This window comes from Eublepharis macularius, chromosome 1 (assembly GCF_028583425.1).
Source record: "Eublepharis macularius isolate TG4126 chromosome 1, MPM_Emac_v1.0, whole genome shotgun sequence".
Taxonomy (NCBI): domain Eukaryota; kingdom Metazoa; phylum Chordata; class Lepidosauria; order Squamata; family Eublepharidae; genus Eublepharis; species Eublepharis macularius.
The window spans coordinates 13,818,550-13,842,927 of record NC_072790.1 but is presented as its reverse complement, the minus strand read 5'-3'; the positions used below and the strand labels follow the sequence as shown (position 1 = coordinate 13,842,927).

At 45.8% G+C, this 24,378-nt stretch overlaps 1 protein-coding gene across 1 annotated transcript in view; it reads left to right on the top strand.

Moving 5' to 3' along the window:
* PLCB1 (phospholipase C beta 1) overlaps positions 1 to 24,378 on the top strand; it is a 698,812-nt gene that overhangs the window by 558,474 nt on the left and 115,960 nt on the right. The window contains exons 18-23 of the mRNA XM_054975035.1: positions 5,549 to 5,673; positions 7,612 to 7,766; positions 12,289 to 12,453; positions 14,482 to 14,581; positions 17,350 to 17,454; positions 20,875 to 20,984. Coding sequence (XP_054831010.1) covers positions 5,549 to 5,673; positions 7,612 to 7,766; positions 12,289 to 12,453; positions 14,482 to 14,581; positions 17,350 to 17,454; positions 20,875 to 20,984 — 760 coding nt within the window. The remainder of the gene's footprint in view (positions 1 to 5,548; positions 5,674 to 7,611; positions 7,767 to 12,288; positions 12,454 to 14,481; positions 14,582 to 17,349; positions 17,455 to 20,874; positions 20,985 to 24,378) is intronic.

Below are 24,378 nucleotides of genomic sequence, written 5' to 3'. Positions count from 1 at the left end.
ACGGAGGTACTGGGGGCTGCTGCTGGTCTTCCCACTCCATGATCGCCTTCATTAGGACGGACGTGGGCTTTCCGTCGAAGAGCTCCATGTTCGCTCCAATGTTTTTGAGGCGCATCCATAGTTCCCAACGGAGGGAGTCCCTGGACTGGGGCGTGCTGCCGCGGTCCCGGTAGCCCTCGTGGTCGCCCTGCGATGCTCCCCAAGCATTAGACTGATCTGGAGGCGGGTAGACCTGATGGTGGTACGGGTGCGATGCTCGCGAGTGAGAAGGGGCTATGGGTGCATCCTGTAGTCGGGGCTCGTGGGGTCCTTGTTGGGAGGAGGAACTGTAACTCGGGGTAGGCGCAAAGGAAACTCCCGGACGGTAGTCCCTCGGTCCCCTTCCCCGGTTAAAGCTACTGCTCCTTCCCCTCAGGATTCCTCCCCTTGCCTCCGGATACGGGCTGCGTCCCTGTGGTCGGCACTGAGAGTGGGGGCCATGATTGGCGTAGGTAACTGCGCTTATCGGCTCGCTTTCCTTTCTACGAGAGGCCGGGGACTTCACATGGCGGATGGCGCCGGTCTCTCGCAACAGGCCAGCAATGCTCCTGATGCGGGATTCCAGCTCTCCCCATGTAATGCTCCCGGGTTCGACTCCTGCCAGGGCCAGGCGAGTGGTGCTGTTGAGCCCATCTATAACTGCCCTCCTAAACTCTAAGTCATCGAAGTCGGGCATGTCGCTCAAATCTAAATCTACCTCGTCTGCTAGTTCGGCTAGGAGCTGTTTCCTGGCTAAATATGCCTCTGGATCCTCTCCGGGTTTTTGAGACTCTGCAATATATAGGGCTTTTAAACTCTTGGTGGGCCACAGGAAGGCGCACAACTCTTTCATGGCACCATACTGACTGCGAGTGGCTAGTCTCCGGTTAGAAATATATGCGTTGAGGGAGGTGACTATTTCGGGGCTGGCACAATGGCGAGCCAGCTGAGCTACATCGGAGCCACTGGCGGAGGGCTGGGACATGGTCACGTGCGCAAACCATTGTATAGCTGAGTCTCGGTTCAGTGGTCCCATGCGGTCAGCTATGGCTTGGAGCTCATCGGGCCTCCAATTGCGGGTCTCTTTAACTATTCGGTCTGTCTTCCTGCCATCATCGTCTGTGGTGACAATTTCTTTGGTAGCTATCGGATGGAGGGGCTGTGGAGCTTCCTCGGGCTGGGGCGAAGGAGATGACCAACTGTCGGTACTACCTTCGGGGAGGGCCAAGAGGGCTGCGGGATGCACGGCGGAAATTACGGCCTGCTGCATCCCCAGGTGCTGCTTTAGGGCCTCTAGCTCCCTCTTACAAGCGGAGTGGTCCGCAGAAGCTACCTTGGAGTGATTGTGCTCTGCCATGAACTGGGCGGCATGGGTTAGCTTAGCGATTCTTTCCTGTCCCTCGATTACTGCATGCTCAGCCATGTCGGCACGAGCGGTGGCCGCTTCAGCCTTGTGCTGGGCGTCCTGGAGGGCGGTAGTTAATCCTTGCTTTTCCAATATGAAATTGACGCGTTTGGCGCGCCACTCAACTGCTTTTTCCTCATGGTCTTTCTCCTGTTCGACTAGTTTGGCCCTGAGACTCTGGATTTCTAGGTGCAGGGCGTCCTGTTCTCTCTTTGCTTTTTCCTCTAGCTCCTTCCTTTCTTTGTCTTGGGCTAATCTGAGCCTCTCTATTTCCTGCTCACTATCTTCCTGCGCTATATGTAATTTATTTATCAGGGACACGCTGTCCTGTAAGGCAGTAAAAAGTGCCCAAGCTCCGTATCTGTCCTTCTTGCTCGACTTGGGCTTCTCTTTCTCACAAAAATCTTGGAAGGCACTTCTAACTATCTGGAGTGGGTCGGGTCCCTTGAAGGAACCGGCTTCCCAAGGGCAATCTCCCTTCTTAACTAGCCACTTCTCCAGGCGGGGCACGGTGGGGTTTGCCCGGTACATTTTGCTTTCGTTTAAGGCTGATCACGGGGGAGGTTAAAGAGTGGATCAGCGACACCAGGGGTGGGGCGATTAAAGCTGCTCACGGGTTTTAACAACTTCTTCCTCTCTATGTCCCTTTTGGGAGGTTTATCCTTCCCTCAGGTCCTCAAGGGTTTTTACCAGGGGGTTTTAAGGTTCTACTTTTAGGTTCACAGGGTATTTTAAGGGTCCTACACTCGGTTCTTCTCCTCCGGGGGAGAAGGAAAATTCCTATTCCCGTTTCAAGCTTGCCTACAAGCCACGGGACCAGGAAAAGTTTACTGGCTCAGAAGGTGCTCTCAAGCTCTCTAAGCCCAAGAACCAAAAACGCTCAGTGCTTCCAAGCCTCTGCCTAGAAGCCAAAGCTCAGGGGTCTCCCAAGCCTATACTCGGAAAACCAAAAAGTGTTCCCAAGCCTCTGCTCAGGAACTGCTACTAAGGGGGTCTCCCAAGCCTCTGCTCAGGCAACCAGAAATGCTCCCAAGCCTCTGCTTAGAAGCTGAAGTGCTTCCAAGCCTCTGCTCAGAAGCCAACAATGCTCTCAAGCTCTCTACTCAAGAACTAAACTCCAAAAAGTCCCCAGGCCTCACGCTCAGAGACAAACGGTTAAACTGTCTCCAAGCCAAGACCAAAAGACTGAAAGCGCTCAAGGACTGCCTCTGCAAGTCCCCAAGCAAAATTGCTCAGGAGTAAAACCACGGTACTCCCAAGCGGAAAAAGCGCTCGAGAGTTCTAACAACTCCCAAGCAAAAGTGTGCCCAAGAGTCCCACTGACTCCCAAGCGAGGTGTGCCCACGAGTCTGACTTACAACTCGCAAGCGGAAAGGCGCCCAAGAGTCTACTTTAAAACTCTCAGGCGAAAAGCGCTCAAGAGTCTAACTTAAAACTCTCAAGCACGGTGCGGCCGGCTGCCGCGGGGCTTCAGGAACCTGGCTTTAGATTCCCAAAGCTACACTAAACGAACGGACTATCGATCCCTTCACGTTTCCTCCGGAGCGGGGATTGAAGCCTAAGTGCTGGCAGGAACGGGGTTTGGACGGACTTAGGAGAGACGGGGGAGGGCGGAAGAGAATTTTATATGTGCTGCTTCAGGATATATATAAATCTATAGAGCCTACTTCTGGGATCCCACCCACATAGACGCGTTTAGGCGGCCCGGAAGGTGGCCAGGAACTTCACCAGTTCAGAGGTCCTCACCCACAGTACACCGGTTATAACGGCTGGAGGGCCTCGCGGTGCACCACAAAAGGCAAGTAGTCCAAAGCTGGCTGAAGGAGGAAATGGGGGAAAAGCCAACCCACAAGATAGAAATGCTCACTAGAGCCACACACACTCACACTTTTAATTCCCTGAGCTAAAATTGCGCTCTTTACACTGAGGTCTGGAAAATTTTCCTCTAAGTCAGTTCGCCGAAGACACGCGTGTCGACTCACGTGTATTCACACGAACTGGGTTATGCCCGCATTCTCCACCAGTAAACTGTTACCAGAACTGCTCTTTTATTATAATGGGGAATTAGCTGTAGCAGTCTGTAACTATTAATATTAAGCGAGGATCATAACCTATGTTTACGGAGGTCCCGATCCCAGACACTCTAGTGAAAAAGAGGCAGACAAGGAGTAAGGTCCAAACACGTGTATTGAGTGTAGCGTAAGCCTAGCTTGCACAATCATACAAAGAACATACAAGGTCTAAGAAATACAGAGTAGGAAATACAGAGACGTTCGCATTAGCTGGTTCCCAACGATGATAGGGGGAATACTCACTTATCCTGGAGCGAAGCAGAGACGCAGCAGCGAGGTGGCCCAATGCCAGCACTGGGACCACAGACGGACAGCAAGGAGGTCTGGATAGGGAATGGCCTGAGCCACAGACAGCGAGGGGTTCTGGACGGGAATGGCCGAGGCACCGAGTGGTCTGGGAGACCAGCTTAAATACCCCAAAACGTACCCTGGGGCTGGTGCTGTACTTGGTGGTTCTCACAGATTAAAACAAAGGGTCTAATGGGCTACTGAATGGCTTAGATGGGCCACTTTGGTAATCAGATTGTGATAAGTGACACCTCAGGAAGAGGGGACAAAAGAGGGAGGGGGAAATCCGAGTGGGCTGAATGGATGTTCCAGCGGACAGGGCTTGTCCTGATGTCATCAGCTTTGGAATGCGGAGGTTTCTTTGAGATGCATTCTTTAAGTGCTTGGGATGGTCGGCACTTAGTTCCTTCTCCGGGGCGGCTCCTAAGATATGCAGAGCGGGGCGAGGGGCTCTCGCTGCGGACGTGGTGTGCCCGCTTCGCCGAAATGGCTTCTCAAAGCAGTCCTCTTCCCAGGGTCTTCTGTCTGCCTGAGAACATGGATGCCGGCTGGGCATAGCTGGGGCTGGATAGCAGGCTGCCCGGTAGCGAGGGCAAGCTCGGCGACCGGCTCGCGGGAGGCTCCAGGCGGGAACTGACCAGGGAGCGCCTAGCCAGGCTCGCTGGAGGTTTCCCCGGCTGGCGCCCGGCTGCTAGCAGCGGCTTGGGCCCATATGAGGCAGGCTTCCATGGAGGCAGGGGGAACAACACTTTAAAACACAGTCCAAGGCAGGGAACAGGCACGGTCCGTGGCAGATGGCAATGCAGGCACGGGGCATACTTGTAACACAGTCCAAAGCACACTGGGAAGTCCAGATACAGGTTAGGGCAGGGTTGCCCAGAAAGAGAGTCCTTTGTGCAGTTATCCAAACATGGAGTCAGTAAACTACACAGTCTATTACAGCAGCAAGGTAATTGACACGCAGACAGGAAACTGACACGTGTATCAGAACACACACGTGCAAAGCAATCTTTGGTGCAGCAGTGAAACAGTGATGCAGGAAACTCTAACACAGTTCATAGCAGGCTTTAAAGCAGGGGAGGGGGCCTACTTGGCAACAGCCTGCCTCCATTCTTCTGGAACCTCAGCTGTTCTCCAAGATCAGGCACCATTACATAGCATTTTTTGAAAATGTTTCTCTTACTCATGAGGGTGGAGATTTCAGCAGCAGTGCATGAAGAAAAGCCGGAGCATAGATTTGGGTAGTTCCAGTTAATGAGAGCAGGGCTTCCTGGGATAGAGCATTATAGGGAGCAAATCCCGATTCCATGGGGGGAATAATAGCAGCATAGCTGTTCTCATCAAACATCTTTTGTATGGTGTTTTTAATGGTCATGGCATCCAAGGGTGTATGAAGAGGGGGCAGAGGGAATTTTTTTGTGGGTCCTGTCGAGGTTTCTGGAGGCACTGATGCCATAAGCTGGTTCTTCTCATTGGTCGTGTTACGGTCAAGAAAGCCATGGGAGAAGTTGGTTCTTTCCCCTACATGTGTACACTTCCCTAAGGCCATGCCTGTTGTACACAGCCCTGCATTGAGCAGTAACTGCTTAGCTGCGTGGCACATTGATTCTCTTGCTATAATGTTTACTGTTAATGTGCCAGATATGGTACTAAACTGGTAACTTCCTCTATTATATGAGGAACATGCATCAACATGGTATCATGGTAAAGCTTTAAGCCATGTCTCTTTTCCAGTTGTGTTTTACCTTAACCATTCAAAATACAGGTATAACAAAATGCAGCTGAGTCGAATTTATCCAAAAGGGACGCGTGTGGATTCATCAAATTACATGCCCCAGCTGTTTTGGAATGCAGGCTGTCAGATGGTTGCTCTGAATTTCCAAACTGTTGGTAAGCATCCACCAGCTTGCTCTGTTTGTGTGTGTGTGTGTGTGTGAGAGAGAGAGAGCGTTTTCCAGAGTAGTGTAATGATAAAATAATAGTCTGTGAACTGAAAATGTAAGCATTTGCGTGCAAGCATCTGCTAAAGTGAATCGTTTTTTAATCGTTAGTTTAAAATGAGTAACTTCGATTTCTTACTTTAGACCACAAAACGTTAAATAAAATAAATATCTTGTATCACACATTTTAACTTGATATTGAAAGGCTGCATTTTAAAAGTTAGGCACATGTGAGTATTGGTCTTTGGCTGTGTGTTTAGCAAACCTGCTCAATTGTGACGGCTCTTTTTAAGACGTGTAAATTGTAATCCAAGTTCTGTGCAGATATTAATCTAGGGGAAGGCAATTCATGACAAAGTATTTGATTAAGAATATGTAATTAGTCTTCTGGGCACAGCAGGACATCACTTGACAATTGGGTTTGGTTTTGTTTCACCATGTTCCTGTTGAATTTCAAGCATGATGGTGTAGAAAACCAGAAGCGGTGATGTTATGCAGCAATATATCAGAATCACATTACGTTGAGTGTTAAATATAGCTGTGGACTCAGATTTTCAGAGACATCCACAGTGTTTATTTATTTTATTTATTTATATTTCAATTTATATTCCGCCCATCCTCAGGGGCTCTGGGCGGTGAACAAGTTAAAATCAATAAAATTTGAAATGCAAAATGAAGGTGGCAGCAGTGGTTCATATAGAAAGCAACAGTGGATTTTGGTGACAATATGTGGCGTGGTAACCGTTTGCAGTAGGAGCATGCAGCAACCTAGAGGACCACTCATTTCTATTAGTCAATTGTGTAGCTTTTGCATAATTGCAGTAGCTGACCTACATGGCAGGACTGCTGTTAGCCTACCAGCATATGGAAATGTTGCATAATGGGAGCATCTTAAAGCTTGCCTCACAATGTGACAAAAATTGAAGGGAACCAACCGCCGCTCCCCCATGATAAAACTTCCTCATGACAAGCTGGTTCCAGGTGGTTGTTAATTGGATGGAAACAAGTGATGCTCATGGAGTGACTGAGGGCCAAGCTACAAGTGATGCCTGACACAGGTTGGACACTTGTCAGCTTCCCTCAAGTTTTGATGGGAAATGTCAGCGTCCCGGTCTTGCAGCTTGGCTCTCCGACTGCTGTCCAATGGACTTCTCAACTGTCACTTGTCCAACATTCCCCCAAGCTGCCTACATTTCCCATCAAAACTTGAAGGAAGCTGACAAGTGTCCAACCTGTGTCAGGCGTCACTTGTAGCTTGGCTCTAAGTGGATAATTTCCCCCCAAAACAAGGCTATTGTGACTTTATCCATGTTGTGCTTATGATGTCCTTTTTAGTCTTCAGGACAAATCAGAGGGTAAGTGCTTTTTCCACCATTTAGTACCTGATTTAGAAAGACTCTGGGGAAACAGCTAGGAGCAGGCTTGTTGTTGGCTACGTTTTTAAGCGTACATATATAGAGTATGAATCAAAGATCAGTAGTACAATCATAGCAATTCCTGCTGGGTCATTAGCACAATGAATGCTTGACGAGAATTCTGCTACCTGAGTCCAGAGAGCCACCTAAGAGCAACTCTAGATAATACATCTCTGCACAGGCATGCACTCATTTTACGGCCGACTGTGCAGTCACACAGCCTGCCTAAGAGACAGCCATTATATGTCTCCAAGGCAAGATAGAGCAGCTTGTGTATGGTCAAAAATACTCTGCGTGATGGGTAACCATGTGCATATAAAGAAGACTGGAGACCTCTAGTGGAAATTTGGGGCAGTTCTTCTCTCAGTGTCCTTGAAACATGCTAATGGGACTCTCGTGGAATGTCAATATTTGTTCTGTTAACACCCACATATATGGTGAAATGCATTTTTTTCCTCATTTTTGTTGCTTAGATTTGTCTATGCAAATAAATATGGGCATGTATGAATATAATGGCAAATGTGGGTACAGACTAAAACCAGAGTTCATGAGAAGACCAGACAAACATTTCGACCCCTTTACTGAAGGCATTGTGGATGGAATCGTAGCAAACACTTTGTCCGTGAAGGTAGGTATGCAGTTACTTCTTAGTAATTTTTGCAATACAATTGCCCTGAACAGTAAAGGTCAAAGCGAATTCTCATGCCAAGCTTTGTCCTTGTTGAGTATGAAATACACAATGCGCTGCGTCATTTGCAAAGGCTTGTAGCAGGTTTTCCTTTAAAATACATGAAATCCATTACTAGGAAATGATCAGGTTTGCATTCATATAGAAAGAGAAAAGCAGCAGGTGTCCCCACAGTGGGAGGAAAGGAGCAGACAAGATTGGAAGAGAAAGCAAGCTGCCGCCTGCTCAACTGACGCACATCCAGTAGTTTGGCACATGTGCAGTAACCAGACTAATGACTCACACACATTTGTAGGGGGAGCAGAGGAGTAAGAGAGGGCGATGTCCCGATACCGTAAGCCCCAGCTGTCCTTGACTGACATTCTTGCAAGACCTTGTCCATTTCCAGATGGCTTACCTGAAGCCGCTCCATGCCGCAACGTTGTGGATCGTGCCAGGGAAGAGGCGAAATATCACGTTTTCTCACGCGAGTTTTGCGTGACGTCGCACAAAACTCGCGCGAGAAAACGCGATATTTCTCGTTTTCCCCGGCACGATCCACAACATTGCGGCATGGAGCGGCTTCAGGTAAGCCATCTGGAAACGGCCCCTCTTTCAGCTGCTAGGGCTAAGGAAACCTCTGCAGTGCAATGGAATGATACTCAACTCCTCCCCCCTGACAAGTTAAATCCATACTTAGTGCATAAGTACTGCTGTGACAGTAAAGCAAAAGGAAATGAAGTGCTGCAAGCACAAAGAGGAATTGTTGATGAAGTGAAAAAACAAGCCGTCTCGTTCAAGCTGGTGTGTCAGGTTCTGGCAGTTAGATCCCCATAATACTCCACTGCACATACGGCAGTGTATGAGTTAAAGTAACTTTATTAGCGATCCATCAGTATCAGTATACACAGACAAGGGTATTGGCAGAAGTGACATGTAGAAGTTTGGAGGGGTTAGTTATAGGGAAAGTTCCCGCCTTTAGGATATGGACGGTTAGGATTCTGGCGCAAAGGAGCCAGGAGTGGGGGGAGGGGGGTTAAGACAAGAGGAGAGAAGAACTGGAGCAGAGAAGCAAAAGTGAAGTCATTTTCAGTTCCCAGGCTCAAGCCAGCACTCAAGGACACATTCTCGAACGGCTGCGAAAACGAAAGTAGACACCACAGTAGGCACCTGTAAGATAAGCAACCCCCAGCCAAACAGGCCACTGATACGTAAACTTCACATACTCTCAGAGGATCAGTACAGAGCACAGAATACAGAAAAAATACTCATATATGACATGGTGCCTCAGCAGAAAGTTATTTCCTGGCCCAAGACCTGCAGCCAGTGTGATGTACCGTAGATAAGCATACCCAACAACCAACCCACCAAGGGGGAAAGTAAAAATAGGCCCATAGCAAGAGTTCACTCTCCATTTTATGTCCTAGAGATAGGCCAGAGTGGAAGTATCTTCGCTGTGGCCCATTCCTAGCCTAGTCAAAGCCTCCCTTTAGGTTCACATTGCTTATGGCTCCAGCCCTGAGGCAGATCAGAACCCTGCAAGAGAAAGAAAGAGGATGCCCCGATCTTTAGGGCATGGGCTAGAGGCCTACAAGGAGATGATTCATAAACTAAACATGCAGTTCACAATGGGGACCCAAAGCAGCTTACATCATTCTCCTCTTCTTTTTTTCCTTACAACAAACCCTGTGAGGTAGTACAGGCTGAAAGTACATGACTGGCCGAGGTCACCCAGTAAGCTTCCATAGCAGAGCAGGGAATTGAATCTGGGTTGCCACTACACCACACTGGCTCCCAGTGATGCATTACGTCACTGATTCTGCAATTCTTTTTCTTAAAAAAGTTACAGAGAATAGAGCCATGTTATCTCCAAGTGTAGCATAAAGTATTCACTGTGAAATTATATGACATTCTTCCACACACCTCAGCAATTACATCCAAGTCAGTAAGAATCAGGTGGACTGAAGTGGTCCCTACCAAAATGGGTGTTTTTCCATCACAAAACACATAAGTCTGTAGATCTTTATAAAGGAGAGCTTTTTTTCCTAATGCCCACACTATTATTATATTAGCTACTAGGGGTGTGCAACAAAAAAATATTCGGGTTTCCCACTTCGGAATTTCCAGATATCTGCTTCGGAAATCGCTTATTAACCCTCTTTGGTATGCTTTATAAAGATTTAGAGCACACCGACAAACTTCCCACCCTGCCGCATATTTCACCTGATGGGATTTCACCCATCGGGTGAAATAAGTGCCAGGGCGGTTTACCCCACTGCTTGCTTCAGCTGATGGGTAGGGGAGCCTTCTCCTCCACTGGTCAGCTAAAGCTGAAAGGGGCACTTTCAATCCCCACAACTGGCTTCAGCTGACTGATGGAGAAGGGGGCTTCCACGCCAGTCAGCTGAAGCCAGCCATGGTGTTTGAATTTAAAGCGCCCCTAAAGGAGCCCTTCCAAACCCCACGGCTGCCTTCAGCTGACCGGCAGAGGAGGGGTTCCTCCTCTGCTGGTCAGCTGAAGCCAGCGACAGAGTTTGAATTTAAAGCGTCCCTTTCGGGGTGGTGTTTGAATTTAAAGTCAATACAGTCAACAAGAAGGGACATCTAATAAGCAATGAAATAGGATTCATACTGTAGAAATTTGTAACCAACCAGAAATCTGAAAACAGAACTGAAGCAAAGCATAAGTTTAACATGAAACATTAAATAAAGCAAAAAATTACATAGTAAGATCCCACTTAAAGCAATAGACAGTATAAACTAAACACAGTAGTACAGACCATAGTCCCTAAACTTTTGCCCAAGTACAACTCTCTTTGTGGTAGAAAATTCCTTCAAGTTATAGCTGACTTTATGGCAACCCCTGCTGGGATTTTCAAGGCAAGAGACTATCAGAGGTGGTTTCATTGCCTGTGTCTGCAACCCTGGACTTCGTTAGAGGTCTCCCATCCAGTTACTAAATAAGGCCAACCCTGCTTAGCTTCCCAAATCTGACGAGATTGGGTTTACCTGGGCTATCCAAATCAGGGCACATCCCTATTACCTGTGTAGAAAAGCCCTCTTGAATAATTCAGTTTTGCATAGTGGAAAGCTTGAGAGTGAAAGCCTTCCTGACCTCCTCTGACAGGTCATTCCAGAAAGTGGCACAACAGAGAATGTGTGTGTGTGTGTGTGTGTGTGTGTATAGGTAGCTGCTTATTTTACTGGGTGATATATGAAGAAGGCCCTGTTCAGATGAGTGGAACATAGGAAGAGAGGCAGTTCTGCAGATAAGAGGGGCCAGTGTGTTGAAGGGCTTTGTAAGTGATAGCCAAAAACTTGAACTAAGTCTCGTCTGATGGATGGGCAATGGTGTGGCTGCAGAATGGGAATAATCTGCATGCTTCTCCTATCTCCTGATAATAGCTAAGCTGTGGTCTTCTCCACCAACCGGAGTCTCTAAGCTAACTTTGATGTAAAATGCATTACAGTAGTCTAGTATCGATGTTACCCTGGTGTGGATCCAGGTGTCTGTGTCAAATAGGGGACCATCTTCCAGGCTAGACTAAATCAGAAAAATACATTTTTTTGCTGCCGCATTAACTTGCTTTAGAGTGTTGGCTGAAAATAAATGCTTTTATTTTTTTTATTTAATAGGAAAATATGGAAATAGTATTTTCAATTTAGCAATCTCTTCTTTGTGATCTTTGCATATGAAAGAACAAGTCAATTAAGTTGCCACATTAAATTTTTAAGTGAAGTTTGATAATGTTGTTGTTACACATATGTATGCACAGGACTATAGACTGGTCAGCGGCAGTGTTCAGAGATTTATGTAGGTTCATTCATTGCAACCTAGCCCCGATTCATAATGTTGCCAGCCACACATAATTGCTTCAGGAGCAGGTGGGGCCACTAGCATGATCAAGACCCTGATGGCATTTTGTAGTGATGCCCGTTCTGCAAATTGGCACCTCCATTGAGGATGAAGAACCCGTCGCTGCGGGGGGACTTGTGCAATTACCCCATTTCAAGGAGAGTGACACCAATAAGGCCAGGGCTTTTTTTCTGGGAAAAGAGGTGGTGGAACTCAGTGGGTTGCCCTCGGAGAAAATGGTCACATGGCTGGTGGCCCCGCCCCCTGATCTCCAGACAGAGGGGAGTTGAGATTGCCCTCCACGCCGCTGAGTGGCGCAAAGGGCCTTCTAAGCTCCCCTCTGTCTGGAGATCAGGGGGGCGGGGCCACCAGCCATGTGACCTTTTTCAAGAGGTCCCAGAACTCCATTCCACCGCGTTCCATCTGAAAAAAAGCCCTGAATAAGGCTAATTGCAGCAGCCACCTGCATACCCACCTGAATATGAAGTTAATAATATACGAGACCAAATGCAGCCAAGCAACATTCTTAATAGGGCTGTATGAACTTATTCCTAGATTCACCGTTGAAACTTAAGTCTTATTTACCTATCGCTGTTGATCACACTGCCCAAATCTTGGATTTTTCAGATTATTTCTGGACAGTTCCTTTCTGATAAAAAAGTTGGGACTTACGCAGAGGTGGACATGTTCGGTCTGCCTGTGGATACAAGGCGGAAAGCTCTCAAGACCAAGACCTCCCAAGGCAATGCTGTAAATCCTGTATGGGAAGATGAAGTCATAGTGTTTAAGAAGGTCTGTTCTTCTTCTTGTTGTGTTGTTGTCCAGAAGACGTTAAATACTGCTAATTATGGAAGTAAAAAGTTCGTCTTCCCCCCCCGAAACACTATTCACCTTGCCCTGTTCCAGCGAAAATCCGTAAAATTCTTTGTTTCACTGAAGCTGGTCCTAAAGGTACAAACGTAGATCTGGTTTATATGCCTCTTGTTACTATTTCACTTCGCAGTCTTCAAAAACAAAGACACGTTTCGAGCTGGTTGTTGCAATTTCTTGTATTAACGGCAAATCTTTAAGGTTTTTTTTTGAAGGCCAGTGCCTGATACTTGATTTTGAAAAAAATAGGAATGACAGGTAAATGATGATAGAAGAGTTGGAAACAATAGTTTTGACAAACATCGGAAAGAAGTAAGCCTGGTTGTTTTGTTTTTTAAAACATTTATCTCGCCATGCAAAGGCTCTCCTGTCCTAAGGCCGTGTTTCAATATATACTGCAATGGGAAGTCATAGGTGTGGATTATAACTGAGACATCTGCTCTCCATGCATAGGACAGCTTACATCAAAGGTTAAACCATCCAATATGATTTTAAAAAATCCGTAAAATAAATTAAACTGCAAAAATAGCTAGCAGATTTTTTTTTTAAGGGAAGAGGACTTATCACCACAAAAAATACAAAATTGAACATCAACAGTATTTCATATCCCCAAAGTCATTTTGGAAAAATATTGTCTAAGTGTTGAATCAAAAAGCCAGCAAGGACTTTTGGGAGAATTGGTTACCAGTAGTTGATTATATGACCGCTTGTGAAATATCACCTTATACCCCTTACCCAATTGATCCTTTTAGTTTTTAAATTTCTTCTTATTTTTCTTTTTATGATGGTGTATATCGATATACATTGATACCTGTACTGTTACGCGTAACACTCTCATATGCCATGGTTCTTCAGCATATGCCTATTGTGGACTGTTATACTTACCTTTGAGGTTACTTGTTAGTGTGATTGCTTGTTTAGTTTCGTTGTGTTAGATGTATTTAAAAATATGAAAATTGTCAAAAATAAAGATTTTTTTTTTAAAAAGCCAGCAAGGAGTTCCATAAATCGAATACGATTGTGATGAAGGCCCCTGTTACACATCAGTGGGGAGGGAGGGGGCCACAAAGAAGGTCTCTGAAAACTCTCTTAAGTTTTTGAGTAGCTTCATGTAGGAAAAAGAAAATTGAAGGCTTCCTTGGCCCATTCTTTCTTAAACCAATAGAACAAAGTGCTAGTCATTTTACTAGGATCAAGCCATTTCAAGGGTAATTCTGAATTCCATACCCTATAGATAGGAGGGATCATCAGCTTGGAGATTTCACTAAACCTAGTAGTAAAAATGTGATCAGTGCTATTCTTTGTCCTATTCAAGTTAAATTGCAGGGAAATGGAAAATATAGATGTAGAAACAATATTCAAAAACAAGAGGAAAGCTGTATGTTTATTGTAGGCAAAGCTTTTTCAGAAGCGCCATCAGAACCTGTGGATTTTATTTTTTGGATGGCGGTATGAATGTTTTATCAGTTCAACATATCTAACTGCATCAATGCACATTACAGTGCAGCGTCCATAAAATAAACAGAACCATCTTGCCTTATATGCATTGTGTGCCTGTCTCTTAAAAGTCTCCAAAACAGTTCAGCAATTGTCTCCCATGAGGTGTCATATCAAAAACTCTGTGGTATGCCCATGCTTATAGTGGACATGAGAATTCAGAACCAGTGCCTTCCCCATTCTGTACTAGTTAGTTAGAAGGTCTCTGGCATGCAGTCAGCTGAACAACTGGCATCCAAAAGGACTTGAGCATGCGTACTATGGCTGGGAGCACTGTGCTGCTAGAACAGGTGCCTCCATCAAGCAACATGAAGAGAGGAAATGAGGACACAACTATGTAGAAATGTGCACTTAGCTAGCATAGTATACATTTATTGTGATATTAAGGGTGTGGGGTGAGCTCATGTGCTCATCTTATTTCCACTGTTAAACAGACTTCTACCTTCTCTTCAGGTGGTTTTGCCTTCCCTAGCATGCCTGAGGATAGCAGTATATGAAGAAGGAGGGAAATTCATTGGTCATCGGATATTGCCGGTTTCAGCGATTCGACCAGGTAAAGTTATCTAGGCTTCCTGTGAGCAAAGGGCCTGAAGAACGTTGAACCAAGGAAATGGGACAACTGAAGAAAGCAAACTGAAGAAACACACCTCAAATGCCCAAATGTGCTCAGTCTGAGGAATCGAGCACCCCAAAACTTACCAAAGGTGCCCCTAAAGGGCATCCCTTGACAGATCATCTTCTTTCCCAATGAATTCCAACAGACAAATGATGCTGGTAAATCGTATGTGTAGTTATTATAGCAAAATTGATATAACACCCGGGCTTTCAACACCCCCCCCCTTGACTACGCTTCCATAATGTTCTTCCGAGGAACAACAGCAGCTGTATGTGAACTACCAAGATAAACGTGTGTGTCGGGGGGAGGGGGGACATACTGTCCCAGAATATTTATTTCATGCCTTACAGGTCCACATTCGAGATCTGAATTCTCAGAATGTATACTATATCCTGAGAGTGCCGGAGGTGTGCTTTCTTATAACTGCCACTTTGCAGTTTGAAAGACCAACATTTGTCATAATTCATTCACAATTTTCATTGCATTTAGATTTTGCAAGGCCAGAATGATCATTACAAATATAACTGAAATTTGAGGTGCTGAAAATCTTATTTTATTTATTTATTCAAAACAGTTCTCCATCCTCACCCTTCCTTCCTTCAGTCATTCCCTGGCAGTTAAGTCCCTCAAGCCCTCCACAGTTAACACACAGGTGTTCCAGTTGAAGTGACTTTATTGAGATCCATACAGTTCAGGATGTTCACACAAAGTTGGCAATTGGCAGAAGTGACAATTCAAACAAAGGCATTACTAGTTATAGGGAAACCTATAACCTAAACGCCCTTCGGGGTCCGTTGACATTCTGGCGCAAAACCCCAAAGAAGTTACATGGGAACAGATTAGTTTAGAATACATGAAGTACAAAGGAAAATATCCCAGTCTCTGGGAAAAGATACAATATCCTCTGCTAGCAGCTCTCCTTCAAGGACACTTGCTGGAAGAAGTGAAAGGACATCTTTTCAACAGATAACGGAGAGGCCCCACTGGCTCTCCTGCAATTAAAGTTAGCAGTTAAGACACTCTCAGAGGGTCTACACAGTATACAGAATATAGCTTTGGCAAACAGCCATGACCAGTACAAAATGCAGAATACAATAATGGCAGGTATCCTGGCATACATGCCATACCGCCCCCCGAAGATTGCCCCCCCTCACATCAGGCCAGGTTTGTCAGGGTAGAGCTTATGAAATTTTCTTATAAGGCTTGGAGCTCTCTATTAGTTCCCTGTGACTCTCAGCGAAATATTTCCAACAAATCAAATAAAAAAGTTTTCCACGTTTTATTGTAGAATCCAGGATGTCTTCTATTTCATGATACACTTGTCCATCCACCAGGATGGGGTGGGGTGCCCCACACTTCGTACGCCATTTTTCGGGGTGGGGGGAGCTTTTTTCAGGAGGCTAAAGTAGAATACTGGGTGGATTTTTCTTAAGTTCTTTGGTAAATCTACCTCTACAGTCACTTCATTTATTACTTTCTTTACTGGGAAGGGTCCCAAAAATTTCCTTACTAGGTTGTTCCCCCCGTAAATGTTTGGTGGAGATGTACACATAATCTCCTGCTTGCAGCTTCCATTGAACAGATGGTTTCTTGTCAGCAAACGTTTTATAATCCTTTTTGGCTTTTTCCAAGGTCTTTTTTATGACCTCCCATTGGGTCGTTAAGTTAGTCCGCCACTCCCCCAGATCTCCTGGTTGCTGAGATGTTGGGGTTTGAGTAAAAGGCATTGCTGTGCCCTCGTAGCCTTGTGCTATCATAAATGGGGAGGCACCTGTGGAACTATATATTGAATTGTTATAACTATATTCAGCAAAAGCCAAGAAATCAGTCAAATTATCCTGTTGATAATTGATGTAACATCTTAGGAACTGTTCTAATACTTGGTTAGTTCTCTCCGTTTGCCCATTGGTCTCGGGATGATGGACGAAGCTAAGTCCTTGTTCAATCCCTGCTACTTTTAATAGCTCCTGTCAGAAGTTGGCAACGAACTGGACTCCCTTGTCGGAAATTACCTTCTTTGGAAAAGAGTGCAGCCTGACCACGTGTTGCATAAAGAGGGTGGCCAGTTTCTTTGCTGTGGGAATAGTAATGCAGGGAACAAAATGGGCTTGCTTAGAAAACAAATCAACCACCACTAGAATTATGGTTTTCCCCTTCGAGGGGGGAAGATCAGTGATAAAGTCCATCGAGACCACGGCCCATGGTCTAGGAGAGGTTTCGAGTGGTCGTAATAGTCCAGGGGGGTTCCCTCCTCTGGATTTCCCCATTATACACTCTTGACCAGAAGATACATACTGAGAGAGATCTTTTCTCATCTTTGGCCACCAAAATTGTCTTTGCACTGGATGCATTGTTTTCAGGTATCCAAAATGACCAGCTGATTTGGAACCATGACATTGTTTCAACACTTTCCCTCTTAGGCTGGCTCGAACATACAATTTATCGTTTCTGTACCAGTTACCATTTTCCCCTTCCTTCAGTTCAGTTTTTGGTACAGCTTCCCCCTCCTTTTCCACCTCTTTTTTAACTCTTTCCTCTTAAGCCTGAAGTTCGAAACGTTTGTAGTTCCCTCCCCCGAAATCATATTTCCTCTCAAGGGCCTCCTGCAGCTCTCTGTCACAACAACAGACGCTCAGCAACTGTGTGCATCCTATATTAGAGATAAGTCAGGTGCATTCTACATGGTTATCCTCCTTCTCTTCCAGGTTATCACTACATCTCCCTGAGGAATGAGAGGAATCAGCCCTTGATGCTGCCAGCCTTATTCATATACATAGAGGTTAAAGACTATGTACCCGATACTTATGCAGGTAACAATAAAACTTGTAACTCTGAACTTGTAATTGCAGAAGTACTTCTGGGTTTTGTTGGGGTTCTTGTTCTATGAAATTATACACCGTGCGAAATAATAACATGAACAGCTACAATATATATAATCTGTCTGCCTGTCCATCTATCTATCTATCTATCTATCTATCTATCTATCTATCTATCTATCTATCTATCTATCTATCTATCTATCTATCTATCTATCTATCTATCTATCTATCTATCTATCTATCTATCTATCTATCTATCTATCTATCTATCTATCCCATGCAAAAACCGCTAGGATGTACCTTTACACCAGCAATAAACTCACCTGCACCAACACAAACCTCTGTGTCCCCTTCTATGGGGAGTGGATTGGTTCATCATACTGCTACCCCCTGACTCCAACACACATTTCACCATAACTGTATCTAACAAAAAACCACAGATTTATGCAGGTGTGACAACCTACAATGTCATAGTCCATGTATGGAATAGTTATCAGAATTCTCTTCTAAACCCTGACCTGAAGGTTGTGAATCTCAGGAAAATTGTTGTTCAACAAGCATTGGTTTCATTCAGATGTCACTTGCATACTGACATGCCAGCCAGCAGCAAGACTTGCTTGCTGTGCCTCTGTCCTGCCTGTGCTCCTCCCACCTCTCTTTATGCTCAGCTCTTGACTGAAAGCTTCCAGGATTAAGTGTTGGTTCAGGTGCCTGGACCCACAAAAGTTTGTTTTCAACCCATAGATACAGGTTGTAAATCTCAATTGAATCGCACATTTGAATCCTAGTTTGTATGAATGAATGAGCACCTGTTTGCCAAGGCACTTAACATCAAAGGAAGCTGAAGCTTGAGCCAACCACAAAATTTTCACTCAAGCGCTATATGTGACATGAGGTCTCAGTTTACTCACAGAAACACAGAGCTGGAAGTACGCCCAGAGGTCATCAAGTCCAACCCCCCGCTTAATGCACTGAACTCACAGCTATCTCCCCTAGGATCACTAGGTCTCCTTACCCTCCCGGTGGGAGAGGAGGGACCCGGCGCTCACATTTTTTTCTGTCTTTGTGTGCCTGTGCTCCTGGAGCAGCGCAATGACATCACTTCTGGAAGTGATGTCATTGTGTAGGCCCTGGAGGTGCTCCCGCGCTTCACACTGGGCCAATTTGGGCCCCAAATGGGGCCGATTTGGCCCAGTGTGAAGGGCGGGAATGCTCCCAGGACCTGTGCAATGATGTCACTACTGGGTGCACACTGGGGAGGCATGTTCCCTGCCTTTCCCTCCAGGTGAGTGGTGTCAGGGGGCGGTGGGAGCGGGAGATCCCCCCCCCTCTTACGGTGAACCTAGCAGCCCTAATCTCCCCTTCACCTCTCTAAGTGAGCCCTGCTCTATGCCCAGAGGAAGGCAAAAAGCCTCCAGGATTCCTGGGTAATACGGGCCGGGCAGAAAATTCCTTCCTGATGCCCAGGCAGCATTACCCTGGGCATATAAGAAAGGACCTTGAAGCTCATACCTACGTGCACTCCCTCCCCTGATCTGCATACATTTGTAATGAGTCATAGAATCGTCATAGAAGTCAGGTGGCCATTTAGTCCCTTCTTAAATACCTCCAGGGAAGGAGAGCCCCCCACCTCCCAAATAAGCCTGTTTCACCGCTCTGTCAGGAAGTTGTTCCCAATGTTTAGCCAAAAAACTCTTTTGCTTTAATTTTAACCCATTGTTTCTGATCAAACCCTCTTGGGCAACAGAAAACAACTCCGCTCCATCCTGTATGTGACAGTCCTTCAAATACTTGAAGGGGGCTATCATATCGCCTCTCGGACACCTCCTCTCCTCTCCAGGTTAAACATGAGACCTTTCCTCGTAGGACTTGGTCTCCGTCCAGACCCCTCACCATCTTCATTCCCCTCCATATTCCAGCTTGTCCACATCCTTCTTAAACTGTGGAGACCCAAACTGGACACAGAACCCTGTGAGGTCTAACCGGAGCAGAACAGTGACACTATCACATCACATGATCTGAACACTATATATTGATACAGCTGAAGATCACGTTTGCCTTTTTAGCTACACATCACACTCCTGGCTCATGCTCCATGTCTGATCTACTAAGGCCCTCGACACTTTTCACATGTCAAGACAAATCTCCCCCGTCCTATAAGTTTGCCCTTGATTTTTCCTACCTAAATGGATAACTTTATAGTTATCTCCATTGAAACTTACTTTGTTAGGTTTAGCCCAACTTTCCAGCCTGTCAAGATCACTTTGAATCTTGATTCTGTCTTTTACTGTATTTGCAACCCATCCCCTTTTAGTATCATGTGCAAATCTAATGAGCATCCCCTCTAGTCCTTCATCCAAGTCATTTATAAAGCTGTTGAACAACACAGGGCCCAGGACAGATCCCTGAGGCACTCCACGTGTCACTCCTCTCCAAGAGGATGAGGAACCATTTACAAGCGCTCTTTGACAGTCATCTGTTAACCAGCTACAAATCCACCTAACATTGGCCATTTCCACATGGCTTATCTCTGCCTGTAACGACCCGGTAGATCGCACAAAAAACGTGGAAGATCGTGTTTTCTCGCAAGATTTGCGCGATGTCACATGACGTGTGAGAAAACGCGATCTTCCACGTTTTTTGCGCGATCTACTGGGTCGTTACGGGCAGAGGTAAGCCATGTGGAAATGGCCATTAATAGGATACAAACTACATTTTACCAACTTGTCAACAAGAATATCATGTGGAACCTTATCACAAGCCTTGCTGAAATCAAACTAAACTATGTCCACAGCATTCCCCTTTCCATTTCAAAAAGGAGATAAAGTTAGTCTGACATGACTTGTTCTTGAGGGACCCGTGCTGTCTCTTATTAGTCACAGCTGTCCTTTCTCAATGCTCAAGGACTGAGTTTATTATTTGTTCCAAAACCTTTCCCGGTATGGACATCAAGTTGATGGGTTGATAGTTATTTGGCTCCTCAATCCCCACCACACATCTCCTCCTATTGTGTGGAGCAGGATGTTTGCCGTAATATCTGGTCGTAGCAAATGCGTGAGATGTTTTAGCAGAGTAAGAACCAAAAAGATGTTTCAGTGCCCCAAGGAGCACGGGACAAGAATATATATTCAGTTATGGGTACCTCTGTTTTATTTCAGCATGGGATGACAATTTAAGGGGGGTGTAAACAAAAGTATTTATGAATAGTGTGGGAATTAAGGGGACATCTGAACCGGAAAAGAGTTGGGTGCTGACACACAAGGGTTTTGAGGGACACTTCCAAACAAGTGGATAAGTCACTGTTTTGGGAACTCCTCTGAAGTCTGCCACCAGTCAACCCTGTCATTTATGCTTTTGGATAAACGAGTGGGCATGTGCAGGTCTGATTCTCAACTCTGGCTTGATTTCTAGATGTTATCGAAGCATTATCCAACCCAATCCGATATGTGAACTTAATGGAGCAGAGAGCAAACCAGTTGGCAGCTTTGACTCTGGAGGATGAAGAGGAAGTCAAAAAAGAGGTTAGAATCTGAGGGCGGCAAGTTTTTTAAGGACCGAGGGAGTCATTTGAGTGCGGCATCATCTCCTCGGGGAGTAGAAAAACGGCATGTTAAGTGTATGTCAGCACTTGTCAACTCTTATGCTCTTAAGTATGGCTACTTCTGAGTAGTTAGCATAATTCAGGGTGGGTGGGTGAGTTAGGCAGATTCAAAGCGTTGCTGGGAGGTGTGGGATACATTAAGTAGCGTGGCATGGAATTGTATCCTGAAGTCTTGGCTTATTTAAAAAGAAGAGCAGAATCTAAATCTTGTTGCCTCTTTGTCATGCTAATTGCCACAAGCCACAAACTATGGGATACTCTTATTGGGATCAGCTACAATGACACAAAAGTTTTTTCAAGTTTGCGAGGTTTCTTGCAAGACTAGATCATACTTTTTTTTAAAGGATGTAAGGAAGCTTGGCTCTCATATCATGGCAGAAGACAGAGACAGAGCTTGGAGTGGCCTTTCTTCCGGGCAGGGTCCCTTACTTTTAGAACAGTCATATTGGATCCAGCCATAACTTGTGGGAAAATGAGTTTTCAATCATAAACTACTGTGAGAAAGAGAGAGAGAGAGAACGAAGTTCTTGCCCACTATGGGTTGTGTACTCAGATTTGACATTCCATATGTTCCAAAATTAACTGGCAAATCAAAACAATGCTTAGAGCAGTGTGCAGTTGCCCGTAATGTAATAATTGCAATTTCAGAAATCCCTTTCCATAGTGGTAGCCAGGTTAGTTAGTTGCATCAAAAGCTAACAGGAGTCTTACGGCACCTTAAAGGCTAGCAGTTGGAGGGGGTGGGGAATACTGAGCAAAGTTTGAAGCCTTCCTCCAACCTAAGGAGACCTCTGCCAATTTAAGTGGCATTCCTTGACTCATCAAAAGATTAAACCCTACATGTCGTCTTGACTTAAACAGAGATTGGATTTCCTTCCTCACTACAATCTCTGTTAGCTACAGGAGCCACCTTTCAGAAATTTTAATTGGCTGATTGCGACATGTTTATCAGACAGGAATCTTGTACCAGTATCAGATAATTTTCACTCCAACCATTTACTTATTTGTTTGAAGCTCTGACCTCCCTCACCATCCACTATGTGTAACTGCTAATTATTTTGCTTTATGACCTAACCTTTCTACATCAAATCCATCATTTCCCCCTCGTATTTAGATTTACATTTGAAAGACTTGTGGTGTAATTCCCTCTAAGTTTTGTTCCTCCCCCTCCCCAAACAGAACATCCCATGTGATTCCTCAGCACAATTTTCCCTTCATTTATCTGTCTGAAGAAATTGATGGTGACTCACAAAAGCTTGTACTGAAATAATTGGGGCGGGGGGGGGGGGTTCCAAGGTGCTACTGAACTTTTGTTTTATTTTGTTACGGCAGATGAACACGGCTAGCCCTTTGTAGTCCTTTGGCTGTAGAAAGGTTCCTTGGAGGATGGTTGGATCCACCACGATGGATCTTGCATGCTTGAGATTTAGAGCCAAACTACAAGTGACGCCTTACACAGGTTGGACACTTATCAGCTTCCCTCAAGTTTTGATGGGAAATGTAGGCGTCCTGGTTTTACAGCTTGGCTCTCAATTACAGCTGCAAGACCAGGATGCCTACATTTCCCATCAAAACTTGAGGGAAGCCAACTAGTGTCCAACCTGTGTCAGGCGTCACTTGTAGTTTGGCTCTTAGCATCCTATAAACTTTCCAGCAAGCCAAACAATACACTTTTGGCTTTGGGGCTAGAGGCTGTCACAGGACTGAACAGAACATGAATATATAGCAAAGGAAGATAAACTTGGAGACACAGTTAATATTCTGCTATCGATAACTAAAGTACTCCAGTTGTGCTGATGTTCTCATCAAGACTTTATAACTAGTCAAATGCATTTGACAACCTTTCCTGAACTTTCTTACAAAAAGTAGTAGAAAATTTAAATTGTGGCCCAAGATTTGAGAATTAGATATGAGGAATCTGTACAAAGCAAAAGGCCAGGATTTTAAATCAATGGGATATTGACAGAAGGATTAAAAATTGGAAAGGGAACTAGACACGGCTGTCCACTGTCACCACAACTATTTATTTTAGCAATGGAAATTTGCAGGCCAGCGCTGAGAGGGGGAGCAGAGCTAGGAGGCAAGACGACAAAATACACCAGACAACCATGATAGAGAGCCAGTTTGGTGTAGTGGTTAAGAGCGCAGGACTCTAATCTGGAGAACCGGGTTTGATTCCCCACTCCTCCACTTGAAGCCAGCTGGATGATCTTGGGTCAGTCACAGCTCTCTCAGAGCTCTCTCAGCCCCACCCACCTCACAGGGTGATTGTCATGAGGATAATAATAACATACTTTGTAAACCGCTCTGAATGGACATTAAATTGTCCTGAAGGGTGGTATATAAATTGAATGTTATTATTATTATTATTAAAAGAGGCCACTTTATTGATTTACAGCTCACAGAGCATTGGCACTGCATAAAGCACTGACCCAAACATCAGCTGACTCGCCTGCCAGCTGATGACTGCCACGCCCCCTCAGTCCCCTGCTGAGGGGGAGAAACCATGGGATGACAGCGGGATACCATGTGGGTGTGCACCCCTTTGTGGATCCCCTGCCCCCTGGGAGTGAGACGGTCCTGAAATCCCCTGAATTGGGCATGCACCTGCCATGCCACACTCCCCAGACCCCTTAAGAGGATTCCTGTAGTAAGAAAACTGAGCTCCAGGCCCTGTTTCCCCCCCCAACGGGTCGGTGTCCAATGCCCACGCCACCACAAGAGCCACAAAACGGCTCCTGCCAGTGCTCCTAGAGCTGCAGCCAACACTGCTGCTCCAGATGGCTTGCCATCGAGAGCCCAACCCATGCCAGACAGGCACACTCCAAAAGCCTGGAACAAGGCCTCCACACCGAAGATGTCCGTGGAAGAATCAACAACCCCCTTGAGTTTCACTGACTGTTTCACAGCTGTGCAGCCATGCCGCAAGCCGACCACAGTATGCCCCCCCCAAAAGGGGGGCACAGAGGAGCCCCACCTGGGCATGAAGGAATGTCCCCTTCCCCAAGCCAGAAAATCTGGGCATTGGGGCTGACCAGGCCAGACTGCTGGACCCATCTGGCCGAAGCTGTGCCCACAGATTCTGCTTGCCCTTATCCGACCATGAGGATGCCATCAAGCTGCCTGATCGGAGCCTTAGTAGTCCTGGAGCATCATTCCGGATCCAACCCCCTCGAAGCTGGTGGTTGAGACCTGCCGCAGGAACCTCCCCCATCCTGGTGATGCTGCCTGGGGCCGCCTTCGCATGCCCCTGTGCCGGTGACCCAGGACAATTTGCATTGACCTATGGCAACTAGAAAGAACAAAATCAGCCC